We start from the raw sequence: 15,372 nt of genomic DNA, 5'->3' as shown, positions 1-15,372 counted from the left end.
GGTTAGGGCTAGGGTTAGGGCTAGGGCTAGGTTTAGGGCTAGGGTTAGGGTTGGGCTAGGGCTAGGGTTAGGGCTAGGGTTAGTTTTAGGGCTAGGGATAGGGTTGTGTTGGGGTGGGGATTTTTTCAGAAGTAAAGAAAAACAAATGATGACGATATGGCGATTAGTGTTGTGTTAGAACCCTCCTGTTTGTTTTTTCCATCTTGTGTTTGTCACGTGACCATCTGCCTTTATATTCCAGCTCCACCCTTTTGGCTGTGCTGGACTTCAGTGTTTGACTGTTTCTCTAGCCAGGTGCTTCTGTGCCTTTTTCGGTCAGTTCGCTTGGTCCTTCTGGGACCTCTAGTACCTTTTTGTCAGTTTGTCTTTTTGTGTTCTGCAACAACTTCTCTATTTAGGAATTGTCCCATTTTTGTCCCAATCCTTAGTTCTTTTAGGGATCCTTCCCCTTATGCTATAGGTCTTCGTTCAGACTAGCCGAGGACTAAGGTGGGTCTATTCGCTAGGAACAGTCAGCCCGCTACATCGTAGGGATTCAGCTTAGTCTTACTGTAGGGATCTTTCCTTAGTCCTTGTTGCAGATCATAACACTAAGTCCAGCCCAAAAAACTAAAAGGAAAGAAATTCGGGGATCAGTATGGTTTCCGTCCAGGATTTGGCTCAACGCTTGCAGGGATTGTCTCTGGAGGTGGCCGAGCTATAGCAACACGTGAGTAGCTGTTCTGGAGCGCATTTTGTGGAACCCAAGGTAGGACTGCCTGATGATTTTTTATGGTAAACAGCAAGATTTTTTTCCTTTAAAAATGCTTGTTTGTTATATTTTCGTTTGAGACCAAGGTCCTCTGGGAATGAATCACAGAGCATTGGTTTTATTATGTCACTTTTGCGCAATGAACCACAGGGGTGGGCCTTTTCTTTCCAACCTAATGATCCGTGATTAAGGTTTGTAGAAGAATTTTTTTCTGCTATGGGGCTATTATATGACGATCCTGATAGAATCTCATCTGCTGAGGCAGAACTCAGGCGTTTGAATCAGGGGTCAGGTGATGTTGAAAATTATTGCACACACTTCAGGAGATGGGCTTCAGAAGTCAAATGGAATTATCCTGCTCTGAACTGTTTATTTCTTGCTGGTCTGAGTGAAAGGGTTAAGGATCTGCTAATTGCATTCCCCGCACCTGAGACTCTGCAGGATGCCATGCAGTTAGCTGTTCGTGTGGACAAGAGACTGAGGTCCAGGGTAAATGAGGCAAAGACTCCTGTAATGTCAGGTCCTAGTCCCCAGAAAATCTGCTCTGACGGTGGAGAACCAATGGAGGTTGGGGCGATGTCACTCTGCTCTCAGGAAAGAGTTCGGAGGTTCGCCGAGGGATTGTGTCTTTATTGTGGTAAAGCTGACCATTTGATTAAGTATTGTGAGCTTCGTTTAAGTAAAGAAAAAAAACAGTCAGTTACGCCCGTATAGCTTGTTTACGCTCTGCAGGAGCATTTCTTTCTGGGAGTACTACTTTGCAGGAAAAAATTTGATTGAATTTCAGGTATTTGTGGATTGTGGTTCAACATTTAATGTGATTGATAAAGGGTTTTTGGAAAACCTTAAATTGAAATCCAAACCTTTGTCATCACCTATTTCTGTGATTGCAATTGATAACACTCCCTTGAAATGTATTGCTCACAAGGTTGCTGCATTTCTCCTCACTATCAATGGAGTTCACCAAGAAATTTTGGACTTGGTTGTATTAGATAATCTACCCTCTCCAGTCGTTTTAGGTTTGCCTTGGTTAAAACTGCACAATCCTTTGCTGGACTGGTCTACTAATGTGATTAAGTCTTGGAGTCCGAAGAGCTATGGTAAATGTTGTAATGGTCGCATTGCAGCTGTAGAAAAAAGGGAATTACCTGTACCTATTCAAGATTTTTGGAGGGTTTTTTCAGAGGAGGAGTCGCAAGTTTTACCTCCTCATAGGGATTATGATTGCGCCATTGAGGTTGTTCCTGGAGCTACTCTTCCCCAGAGTCGCTTGTTTAATCTGACTATTCGTGAAAGGAGTACATACAGACTAGCCTGGCTGCTGGTCACATTAGACCTTCTAAGTCGCCTGTGGCAGTTGGATTTTTCTTTGTTAAAATAAAGGACGGGGGTTTACGTCCATGTCTGGATTTTCGTGAAATTAATAAGATTACCGTACGCAATTCCTACCCGTTGCCGTTAATTCCTGACTTGTTTAACCAGTTGGTGGGGGTCAAGTGGTTCTCTAAAATTGGTCTCCGGGGGCGCATACAATTTGTTACGACTGATGGAGGGTGATGAATGGAAAACTGCTTTTAACACTCCGGTAGGTCATTTTGAGAATCTGGTGATGCCTTTTGGTCTTACCAATGCACCTGCATTTTTTCAGAACCTTATTAATGACATCCTGAGACCTTTGATTGGTAAGAATGTGGTTGTGTATTTGGATGACATTTTGATTTATTCACCAGATCTAGAGTCCCATTGGCAGAGTGTACGTGAAGTTTTGCAGTTACTGAGTGATAATTCACTCTTTGCTAAGCTGGAGAAATGTAACTTTGCTGTGCAGAAAATTAGTTTTTTGGGCTACATTGTCTCCAGCGAGGGCTTTGAGATGGACCCGGTGAAGCTTCAGGCTGTGCAGGAATGGTCTAGGCCTATTGTTTTGAAATCTATACAGAGATTTTTAGGTTTTGCCAATTATTACAGGAAATTCATTAAGAATTTTTCTATAATTGTTAAGCCTCTGACTGATCTCACTAGGAAAGGTGCGAATACGGTCCAGTGGACTACTGAGGCCATTGAAGCGTTTGAGTATCTCAAAGAGAGGTTCAGTTCTGCCCCTATCCTTATGCAGCCTGATGAGAACAAGCCTCTTTTGGTCAAGGTCGATACTTCATCGGTGGGGGTTGGAGCAGTTTTGTCTCAGGAGAACAAGGATGGAGTACATCCTTGTGCCTTCTTTTCGAAATTTTTTTCGGAAACCGAACTGAATTATGATGTTGGAAATCGGGAGTTGCTGGCTATTAAACTCGCGTTTGAACATTGGCGTCATTTTTTGGAAGGCGCTAGATTTCCTATTCAGGTTTTCACAGATCATAAGAATTTGATCTATCTGGATGCTGCCAAGCGCTTGAATGCCTGACAAGCTAGGTGGGCACTGGTACTAAGAATGTTAAAGCCGATGCTTTATCTCGCAGCTTCTCTCCTATTGTCGGTGCCGAGGAGGAGGAGAGCATTTTACAGAAAGGAGTTGTGTTGGCGGCATTGGACTCCGTTTTGGAGAATGGGATTCTGAAAGCTCAAGATGATGCTCCATCTAACACTCCCCATGGGAGGTTGTTCGTGCCTAGAGCCTTTAAGAGAGATTTGTTTGTGGAGTGTCATGAGTCTAGGTTGGCAGGTCATCCAGGAATTTCAGAGACTAAGAGACTTATCAGTCGCAGTTTTTGGTGGCCTGGATGGCAGAAGGAAGTCATCAAGTGGGTGCGTCAATGTACTGTGTGTGCTAGGTCAAAAGCTTCACATACTCCTCCTGCGGGGTTACTTTGCCCTCTGGAGGTTCCTAGTGCGCCTTGGACGCATCTCACAATGGATTTTATTACTGATCTTCCTGTGTCCGAAGGTTTTACTGTCATCTGGGTGGTCGTGGACCGTTTTAGTAAGATGTGTCATTTGGTTCCATTCATTAGTTTCCCTGCGCCAAGACACTCGCTAAGGCATTTGTTAAGGAGATTGTCAAGCTCCATGACGTTCCCACGGATATTGTTTCTGATAGAGGACCTCAGTTTGTGGCTCGCTTTTGGCGTGCTTTTTCTGACAGGTTGGGAGTCCATTTGTCATTTTCGTCTGGTTATCATCCTGAGTCTAATGGACAAACTGAAAGAAAGAACCAGGATACTGAACAGTTTTTGCGTTGTTTTGTGGCGGATAATCAAGAGGTGTGGTCTGAGTTTCTGCCTCTCGCAGAATTTGCTCTTAACAATCATACATCCTCCTCTGCTGGGTGTTCTCATTTATTTTGTTGTACTGGGAGACATCCGTCTTTTGGTTCGTTCTCCAAATTGGGGTCGGCGGTGCCGGAGGAGGAGAATTTTTCCGGTGATTTGGAGAGAGTTTGGACTAATGTACATTGCAACCTTCAAGAGGCTAACAAGAAGTCCAAGAAGTATTTTGACAGGAAACGTAAGGAGGTTTTGTTTACTGTGAGTGACATGGTTTGGTTGTCCTCAAAGAACCTGCGGTTGAGGATTCCCTCTAAAAAACTGGGTCCTAAGTTTGTGAGTCCATTTAAAGTGCTTCAGGTTGTTAACCCGTCTACTGTTAGGTTGGATGTCCCTACTTCCTGGAAGATTAATCCTGTGTTTCATGTTTCCTTGTTGAAAAAGGCTGATGTATCAGATAGGGACGCTACTGTCACAGTTCCTCCTGTGGTGGAAGACGGCGAATATGAAATTTCTCGTATCTTGAATTCTAGATGGCTTAGAGGGAGATTACATTATCTTGTCTTCTGGAAGGATCTCCGTCCCGAAGACAACTCCTGGGTAAGGACGGATGATGTCTCTGCTCCTAGGCTTGTTAAAGCTTTCCACAGGAGGTTTCCGGATAGGCCTGGAGGATCCGGAGGATCCTCATAAAAGAGGGGGTACTGTTAGAACCCTCCTGTTTGTTTTTTTCCATCTTGTGTTTTGCGGTCACATGACCATCTGCCTTTATGTTCCAGCTCCACCCTTTTGGCTGTGCTGGACTTCAGTGTTTGACTGTTTCTCTAGCCAGGTGCTTCTGTGCCTTTCTCTGTCAGTTCGCTTGGTCCTTCTGGGACCTCTAGTACCTTTTTGTCAGTTTGTCTTTTTGTGTTCTGCAACAACTTCTCTGTTTAGGAGGTGTCCCATTTTTGTCCAAGTCCTTAGTTCTTTTAGGGACCCCTCCCCTTATGCTATAGGTCTTCGTTCAGACTAGCTGAGGACTAAGGCAGGTCTGTTTGCTTGGAACAGTCAGCCCACTACATTGTAGGGATTCAGCTTAGTCTTACTGTAGGGACAGATTTCCCCTATCTTTCCTTAGTACTTGTTGCAGATCATAACATGTTGAGCGCAAGTGTCCGCTACTTGAGTTTGCATCGGGTGCTCGGGTATGCACAGAGTATCGCGGGTGCTCGAGTGACATGCTCGAGTCTTCACCCCATATGTGTTGCAACTGTTATACAGCCAAAAAAAACCCAGCGGGGATTGCCTGCCATGCACGAGCGATCCCTGCATGTCTTTTTTTAGGTGTCTAACAACCATGAAACATGCAGGCGGGGACTCGAGCATGTCACTTAAGCACCCGCGATTAGTGTTGAGCGAATTTGTTCGGCATTTAAAATTTGTGTTCGTTTTCGGGGTTCTGACTTGTTCGCGCCAAAAAATCGGCTCCGGCCATGAACATCCCTGATTTGCCAATATGGGACTAATATGATGACCTAATGTTATCAAATTCTGCGTCATACCTCTGGGTTCAAAATGTTCACTATACCATTTGATAAAATCCTTAAGAGGTGTAGTTTCCAAAATGGAGTCACTTGAGGGGGGTTTCCACTTTTTAAGCACATCAGGGCTCCCCAAACACAAAATGGCGTCCACTAATTATTCAATTATATTTGAATGATAAATTGGTGAATGAGGGAGTGTTTCTTGTCTTTATTTATTCAATTCTCTCTTTTTATGTCTTTCAGGTTCCCATTAACGGACTACTTCGGATTGTTAGGACTACTTCGTATCTTAATGTGTTTTTTGTTTACTGTTTTAATAAATTAGTGAAACAGGGCTAGAGTTGGGAGGTGTTTTTTTTTAATAAAATATTTGTTTGCTTTTTAATTTGAACTTAGTGGGCTAGTAATGGGAGTGTCTGATAGATGCCTTTCGATTACTAACCCCTGGCATTGATGCCAGCAGACATTACACAGCTGACATCAACCCCATAAACCATTACCCAGCTGACATCAACCCCATAAACCATTACCCCAATTACTAGTTCCCCAGGGAAATCAGGAAGAGCTGCGCCAAGCTCCAAAATTGGCACATCTAATGAATGTGATGCGCAATTCTGAGGCGGCTGCCGGCTTATATGTTTAGGCTAGAAGGGCCAAATAACCATGGACCTTTCCAGTCTGATAATACAAGTCCCTAGCTGTCTGCTTTATCTTAGCTGGATATCAAAAAAAGGGGAGACCCCACGTAATTTTTTAAAATTATTTATTTATTCAATAAGTTAAATAAGCCTTTTTTCTTCAGTCCGATTAGAGCTGAGGAAAAACTCACAGTTGAGCACTGACTCATTTACTAACATTGATCAGTGTGCAATGCGATGTTTTCTCGTATTGCACTCGTCTGATTTATATGGTGAGCTAGCATTAAGAGCTGCAGGTTTCGGCTGCAGAAAAAAATGCTGCAAAAAAAGGTACATATGAACATAGCCTTCCAGCCACTCACACACTTAATAGCCATGATGTAATTAAGGGCCCTGGAGGGTCTCCTGAGATAATCCCTGTTATGCCTTAACATTTGTCTGTGTGGTTTACACACACAAGGAACAATACATTTGAGTAAAGTTTAATACAGTAATCCGAAAAACTAAAATATGTAAATGAGGATGTAAAACAAAATGATGAAATCATTTAATAATAATAGTAATAATAATAATAATAATAATAATAATGAAAATGAAATTATTAGATATTTACTTGAAATACATCTTTTTGCATTCCTAAAAAAGAATAATAAATAAACACTATGTATAGAGAAAATGATACAAAATGTATATACCGCTATGGAAAAGGACAGAGCAAAATAAGCTGTTTCCTAAAAGAGGACCTGTCTCCACCATGTTTCTTTTATTCCTCCATTTTTCCTCCTAGAAATTTATGAATAAATTAGCAACTGCATGTGGACATTGCCTTTGTCAAAGAGGCCTAAACAATCGGTTGTAAATTTATTTACACATTTCTAGGAAGAATAACGGCAGATCAGGACAATATGATGTTATAAAACCGTGCTTAAGAATTATTATATCATGGAGTATGCAATTAATTGACTCAAATGGGCACGTCAGATACTCAAGGTTTTAAAGGTTTGTAACTTGACATAATTTAAAAATCGAAAAATATTAATATTAATAAAAAAAAAAAAAATTCTGTTTGTTCCAATAAAAATCTTAACTCACCAGAGAAGGATATTGATTATAGGTACACATCTTCTTCTAATGTACATGTTTTATTGAGCTGTTACAGTTTACATAAAGACATGAAGATAAATCTTATTATAGGGACCATTTCAATTACTGTGATGTGCTTTTTATGCTATTACCACATGCAAGATATGACAGTAAAATCATATAAACAATCACTCCCATTTTATCCCCTTTATTTTGACTTGTGATTCATCCAATAGCTCAAAAACTGATGACCTGTTCATTCCCGAAGAATAAATGACTGGTCACCTCCATTCCATATAGAAATCAATGTTGCATTGTTTTCATTGAAACCAGTTTAACCTTCCTCTAAGGACAATATCTCTATCCATTCAAGATTGATTTTACTTACCGTACCCCACCATAAAGCATCTGCATATGTTTGAAATTGTGTGTTAGCTTCTTTCTCCACCAGATACACAAGGAACGATGAAAAGATGAGCACTAAAAATCCTATATACCAAGCTGTGATGAGTTCCTGCATGATAAATGAAATATTTTAGAATAGTATGAAGACTAACAACAAGTTATCATAGTACGTCCATAGATTGTCAATTTGTAGAGAGTCTGGAATAGGTGAAAAATGTAACCTTTTACATTTTACTAAATATAATGTGTCCTTATAAAATACAGGTGCATCTCACTAAATTAGAATATCATCAAAAAGTTAATTTATTTCAGTAGCGGGGCAAATTTACTTTTGTTTAAATTTCTCTTCTCGCACAATAGATTTTCACACAAGATCTGTGTATCTCTCTGCAGCTTCCTCACGTTTATTCTATCCTCATCCTCAGGGTGCTAGAGTAATCAATTTATTTGTTTTGAATTATAATAGGAACACGTCACCACTTCTGCATTTTTCACCCACTCCTGGTTTTGGCTTACAAATACTGACCAAATACTGCACATGTGAACAGGGACTACAGTTGTGCTCAAAAGTTTACATACCCCGGCAGAATTTTTCCTTTCTTGGCCTTGTTTCAGAAAATATGAATGATAACAAAAAACTTTTTCTCCACTCATAGTTATTGGTTGGGTGAAGCTATTTATTGTCAAACTACTGTGTTTTCTCTTTTTAAATCTTAATGACAACCAAAAACATTCAAATGACCCTGATCAAAAGTTCACATACCTTGGTGATTTTGGCCTGATAACATGCACAGAATTTGACACAAATGGGTTTGAATGGCTACTAAAGGTAACATCCTCACTTGTGACCTGTTTGCTTGTAATCACTGTCTGTGTGCATAAAAGCTGAGTGAGTTTCTGAGAGCCAGACAGACTCTTGCATCTTTCATCCAGCCACTGATGTTTCTGGATTGTGAGTCATGGGGAAAGCAAAAGAATTGTCAACGGTTCTACGGGAAAAGGTAGTTGAACTGTATAACACAGGGAAGGGATACAAAAAAAATTATTTGTGATTAGCAAATGGAAAATCAGGGGCTCTATAAAAACCAAACCATGGTCAGGTAGACCAACAAAAATTTCAGCCACAACTGCCAGGAAAATTGTTCGGGATGCAGAGAAAAACCCACAAATAACATCAGCTGAAATTCAGGACTCTCTGAAAACTAGCGGTGTCGCTGTTTCAAGATGCACAATAAGGACGCACTTGAAGAAAAATGGGCTGCATGGCCGAGTCGCCAGAAGATAGCTATTACTGCACAAATGCCACAAAGTATCTCGCCTACAATACACCAAACAGCACAGAGACAAGCCTCAAAACTTTTGGAAAAAGGTAATTTGGAGTGATGAGACCAAAATTGAACTTTTTGACCACAACCATAAACGTTACATTTGGAGAGAGGTCAACAAGGCCTATGATGAAAGGAACACCATTCCTACAGTTAAGCATGGAGGTGGATCACTGATGTTTTGGGGATGTGTGAGCTGCAAAGGCACAGGAAACTTGGTAAAAGTTGAAGGAAAGATGAATGCAGCACGTTATCAGCAAATACTGGAGGCAAATTTGCACTCATCAGCCCGGAAGCTGCGCATGGGATGTACTTGGACGTTCCAACATGACAACGTTCCAAAACACAAGGCCAAGATGACCAGTCATTGGCTACAGCAGAACAAAGTATAGGTTCTGGAGTGGCCATCTCAGTCTCCTGACCTCAATATCATTGAGCCGCTCTGGGGAGTTCTCAAGCGTGCAGTTCATGCTAGACAGCCCAGGAATTTACAGGAACTGAAGGCTTTTTGCCAAGAAAAATGGGCAGCTTTACCATCTGAGAAAATAAAGAACCTAATCCACAACTACCACAAAAGACTTCAAGCTGTCATTGTTAGAGGGGGCAATACACGGTATTAAGAACTTTATGTGAACTTTTGATCAGGGTCATTTGGATGTTTTTTGTTGTCATTAAGATTCAAAAAGAGAAAACACAGTAGTTTGACAATAAATGACTTCACCCAACCAATAACCATGAGTGGAGAAAGTTTTTTTGTTATCATTCATATTCTCTGAAACAAGGCCAAGAAAGGAAAAATTCTGCCGGGGTATGTAAACTTTTGAGCACAACTGTAAGTAGAACACATGCCACACCACTCACACATAGGATTAATACATCAAAGAACAATCACACATACAACTTATGCCACACATGCCACTCACACTCGCCAAATAGGTCCCATGTTGCAAATGCTGCACACACCACTTTTATTTTTCATAGGATACTGGTCACACACCATTCAATGATCTTTGCCCATATGTCATGTATTGTAGTCCAGATTTCTGTGTAGCACTAGCCCAAATATAACAGCAGCTTGCAGACTGTGGACATACAGGTGCTTCTCACTAAATTAGAATATCATCAAAAAGTTAATTTATTTCAGTTCTTCAATACAAAAAGTGAAACTCATATATTATATATAATCATTACAAACAAAGTGATCTATTTCAAGTGTTTATTTCTGTTAATGTTGATGATTATGGCTTACAGCCAATGAAAACACAAAAGTCAGTATCTCAGTAAATTTGAATATTTAACAAAAAACACCTGCAAAAGCATCAAGTTTATATGGATCTTGCATTATGAATAGTGCGATTGTTATGGACTAATTTACTTATCTGTGGACTACAATAATCTTATGGGCATTTAATCCTATGTTTAACATGCATTGTAAGTTTTATGAAATGGATTAAGCATTTTTAAATACAGTCATGGCAAAAAGTTTTGAGAATGACACCAAAATTATATTTTCACATGATCTGCTGGCCTCTGGTTTTTATTAGTGTTTGTCTGATGTTTATATCACATACAGAAATATAATTGCAATCATATTATGAGTACCAATAGGTTATATTGACAGTTAGAATGAGTTAATGCAGCAAGTCAATATTTGCAGTGTTGCCCCTTCTTCTTCAAGACCTCTGTAATTCTCCCTGGCATGCTCTCAATCAACTTTTGGACCAAATCCTGACTGATAGCAGTCCATTCTTGCATAATCAATGCTTGCATTTTGCCAGAATTTGTTGGTTTTTGTTTGTCCACCCGTCTCTTGATGACTGACCACGAGTTCTCAATGGGATTAAGATCTGGGGAGTTTCCAGGCCATGGACCCAAAATCTCTATGTTTTGTTCCATGAGCCATTTAGTTATCACCTTTGCTTTATGGCAAGGTGCTCCATCATGCTGGAAAAGGCACTGTTGGGCGCCAAACTGCTCTTGGACGGTTGGGAGAAGCTGCTCTTGGAGGACATTCTGGTACCATTCTTTATTCATGGCTGTGTTTTTAGGCAAGACTGTGAGTGAGCCGATTCCCTTGGCTGAGAAGCAACCCCACACATGAATGGTTTCAGGATGCTTTACAGTTGGCATGAGACAAGACTGGTGGTAGCGCTCACCTCTTCTTCTCCGAATAAGCTGTTTTCCAGATGTCCCAAACAATCGAAAAGGGGATTCATCAGAGAAAATGACTTTGCCCCAGTCCTCAGCAGTCCACTCCCTGTACCTTTTGCAGAATATCAGTCGGTCCCTGATGTTTTTTCTGGAGAGAAGTGGCTTCTTTGCTGCCCTCCTTGAAACCAGCCCTTGCTCAAAGAGTCTCCGCCTCACAGTGCGTGCAGAAGCACTCACACCAGCCTGCTGCCATTCCTGAGCAAGCTCGGCACTGCTGGTAGTCCGATCCCACAGCTGAAACAGTTTTAAGATACGGTCCTGGCGCTTGCTGGTCTTTCTTGGGCGCCCTGGAGCCTTTTTGACAACAATGGAAGCTCTTTCCTTGAAGTTCTTGATGATGCGATAGATTGTTGACTGAGGTGCAATCTTTGTAGCTGCGATACTCTTCCCTGTTAGGCCATTTTTGTGCAGTGCAATGATGGCTGCACGTGTTTCTTTAGAGATAACCATGGTTAACTGAAGAGAAACAATGATACCAAGAACCAGCCTCCCTTTAAAGTGTCCAGTGATGTCATTCTTACTTAATCATGACTGATTGATCGCCAGCCCTGTCCTCATCAACACCCACACCTGTGTTAATGGATCAATCACTAAAACGATGTTAGCTGCTCCTTTTAAGGCAGGACTGCAATGATGTTGAAATGTGTTTTGGGGGTTAAAGTTCATTATCTGGGCAAATATTGACTTTGCTAGTACAGTAATTGCTGTTAAGCTGATCACTCTTTGACATTCAGGAGTATATGCAAATTGCCATTACAAAAAATGAAGCAGTAAACTTTGGAAAAATTACTGTTTGTCTCATTCTCAATACTTTTGGCTGTACATCTATTAACTATACTTCGGTTCTCTCCTACCAACTTGTTGTTCTATCAATTCCTTCCTTAATTTCAATTACGCATCTATGCACAGTGAGGGACGTGTTTCTATTATACTTTTCCTCTGATTGTTCCACTCCTGATTTTGGCTTACAGATACTGCGGTAAAATACTGACCAAATACTGAACATGTGAATGTTGCCTTACTATTAGCGTACATGCTCCATGTGTGAGTAGTATATGCACAGTATGTGTTCCTAATGTGAGAGGTGTGTGTCATGTGTGTAATGTCTACAGCATGATCCAATGTGTGTGACTTCTGTGCAGCTTAAATGTAGTTTTCTGAACCTTTACTTGATTCCTTTCAAATTACCATTAATATACTTTAAGATACCATAATTCCCAGATTTAAAGTCCACAAGAATGCAAAGAATAATAATGTTAATAATTAACATAAAAATAACGTGGTCTATATCTATTTTATGTATCTCAAAGGATTCAAAATCTAATTCTATACATTACTTTGGATTAATCCTAAGTGATAAGTTTGTGATGTAGGATTAGAAGCAGAACGAGTAAGGCTGTGTGCCCACGATGAGTTTTTTGGTGATTTTTTGACGTTATGTGTTTTTGCTGCATCTATAACGCAGCGACTTAGGCCACGTTCACACGTTCAGTATTTGGTCAGTATTTTACCTCAGTATTTGTAAGTCAAAACTAGGAGTGGATGATAAATACAGAAGTGGTGACGTGTTTCGATTATATTTTTCCTCTGATTGTTCCTCTTCTGGTTTTGGCTTACAAATACTGAGGTAAAATACTGAACGTGTGAATGTGGCCTTTCACTTCCAGCAAAGTGGATGGGATTTATAGAAATCTCCTGCCCACTGTGCTTTTTTTTACTCAGCGTAAACTGACCTGCGGTGCGGGTTTCAAATCCACAACATGTCAAATTCTCTGTGGGTGCGCGGAGTTTTATATGTAGATTTTCCACATGGACTTGCATTAGACGCATAAAATCCGCAGGTAAAAAAAGCATGTGTTTTTAGTGGTCTTTTGTAGCAGAAACGCATCAAGAACTCATGTAATCCATACACAACTGTATGAATAGTTTTGTCAAAGCCAAATACCAGGAAGTATCAAATGCAAAGGCGCTATGTTTAAAACATGACAATGACATACCACATAGAGAAAAAAACTGCAGTATCAAAAACGTGATAAAAACACATGTAAAAAAAACTAACTCAAAAACGAATTGAAAAAACATAGGTAACCTAATTTACTTAATAGGTGCAGAAATGGTGCAGAAAATCTGTAACATCAAAATCTCACCAAATACTGATCGTGGGAACATGGCCTAAGAAAATTTTTATGTTACCATCCCTATGTATATTAAAACTTGCTGGGTGATCAGAAGACCGCAGTGGGCCTGGCCTCAGACCTCCCCAGTGACTATGGTCAGCCATACCTGTCCCCTCCATTGGCTACTGCTGGGGAGATGCATTATTAAATTAAATGGATAAGATCAAATTCATAGAATTTTTTTCTCTTGTGCACAAAAAAACAGACCAGTTTTAATAATTGTGTGGGATACAGTTGTCATCCATTTTTGGTCTGTGTGTCATCTATTATTCTTGCATGAATAAATTAACTGATTGAGGTTTCCTAAGCTTCTTCTAACATCAGTTAAAAATGGATAGCACTTGGATGAATATGTTTTTTCATGTACCAACTAAGCTAAAATGTGTTCTACCTGCCCAAAAAGCCTCATACATATAGAATACGTACTTAAATCTCATATGTGTTAATGGGGCGTAACAATGTTGAGTCATATTTGCTACAGTAATAGCTTCCATTTGCCGCAGTTTTCTGCTCTGTCAAACCATGTATGATAGCTATATCTCCTGATAGTATGAAACATTGGAAAAGGGGATGTTTAAATGCAATAGCCCCTTTAATCTAATAGAAATGTATGTTCAGTAGATTAGGTACAAATAATAACATCAATTCCCATCCTATTTCTAGATTTACATGAAATGAAGTACAGTTTTCTGAGCATATGATAGTGATTACCTTGCTATGTGCATAAACAACAGAACCTAGCAGCTTCCAAGTTCCCCCTCTCCGATCCATCCGCACCATACGCAGGATCTGTAGAAATCGAAGACTTCGAAGTGCTGATGTTGCAAAAATATTTCCCTGAGATCCAGCAGACACAACTGCCACAGAAGCGATAAGAACTATGATATCTAGAAAATAATCAATTCAACATAATACGGGTTAGTTTGATGATATACATGGTACATGGGATTCTAAACTCCAACAAGATGGGTCTGGTGAGACTGGGCTTCCATATCAGAGAAGAAACACAAGAATATTGTTATAAAGGGTTGTGTTTGTTTCTCAACACTACAGAAGCATTCTGTGCCCTCTGGGAACCAGTCACCAAAAGAGACTGCTTACAGATTTTACAGCAGTCACACAATCATTCCTCTTCCTGCTCATAATTGGCACATAAGGGCCACACTTAATGAGCACAGTTGCATTTTATTAATGATGCCCTTATCGTAAGGAAACTTTTCTTCAACTCTCCCGTCATATCTATATTCTGAAGCATCTATTCTTAGAACTATACATCCTGCCGTTTCATTATCATTCCTCATGGGAGTCTGTGAGTAAATTAACAAGTGGGTGTTACCAATTGGAGGTGTGTCCTTACACAATCGAACACTGTCGATAGTGTCAGATATGCCCTATTGCTGGGAAAAATGGTCACAAAGTTGTCATGTGATTCAACATTTCCAGGGATATAACAGTCTGCTCACATCATTCTTTGCTATCTATGTCATTCTTTTTCTTCAAAGGCTTCCATAATAAATATAAACTACTTTTTTATACAAGTGTTTTTTTGTACGAGCCTATGGCTTCAGGCTAGGCGTTCTGTTACATCCTGATGCACCAGCAAAATAGAGAGTCCACTGCTCTGCAATCCACTCTATGGCATACAGCGGCATCTAGTAAAAATATTTATCCCAAGGGGGCCTATGGGTGACATTAACCTTTTCAAGGACTGGCCATTTTTTTGTTTTTGCTTTTTCATTTTATTTTCCTCTTTCAAGAGCCATAAATTATTTATTATTCCATTGACCATTCATGTTACCATAAACAATCTAAAATATGGGAAAAAATCCAAGTGAGATGAAATGGTAATAAAAATTGAAAATTCAACATTGTTTTTTGGGAATCATTTTTACTGTGTTCATTATGCAGTAAAAATGACCTACGCAATATGATTTTCCATCTCAATACGAAAAATGCCAAACTTATAGGTTTTTATTTATTTTTTGTGGTTTAAAAAATTCTGAACTTTCTGAAAAAAAAATAAAATAAACAATTTGTATTATCAAGTCCGTTT

General features: G+C 39.9%; 1 protein-coding gene across 4 annotated transcripts in view; it reads right to left on the bottom strand.

Moving 5' to 3' along the window:
* Positions 1-15,372, bottom strand: part of KCNQ5 (potassium voltage-gated channel subfamily Q member 5) — an 866,735-nt gene that overhangs the window by 209,276 nt on the left and 642,087 nt on the right. For all 4 annotated transcript variants that reach the window (XM_073675560.1, XM_073675562.1, XM_073675559.1 and 1 more), the window contains exons 4-5: positions 14,031-14,206; positions 7,590-7,715 (exon numbers count right to left, since the gene is read on the bottom strand). In XM_073675560.1, the coding sequence (XP_073531661.1) occupies positions 7,590-7,715; positions 14,031-14,206 (302 nt within the window). The remainder of the gene's footprint in view (positions 1-7,589; positions 7,716-14,030; positions 14,207-15,372) is intronic.

The sequence above is a fragment of the Phyllobates terribilis genome, unplaced genomic scaffold (genome assembly GCF_046119375.1).
Source record: "Phyllobates terribilis strain yellow unplaced genomic scaffold, ASM4611937v1 Scaffold_3__8_contigs__length_932513732, whole genome shotgun sequence".
Classification (NCBI taxonomy): Eukaryota; Metazoa; Chordata; class Amphibia; order Anura; family Dendrobatidae; genus Phyllobates; species Phyllobates terribilis.
The sequence above is the reverse complement of the archived record's forward strand: the minus strand, read 5'-3'. Positions and strand labels throughout refer to the sequence as shown.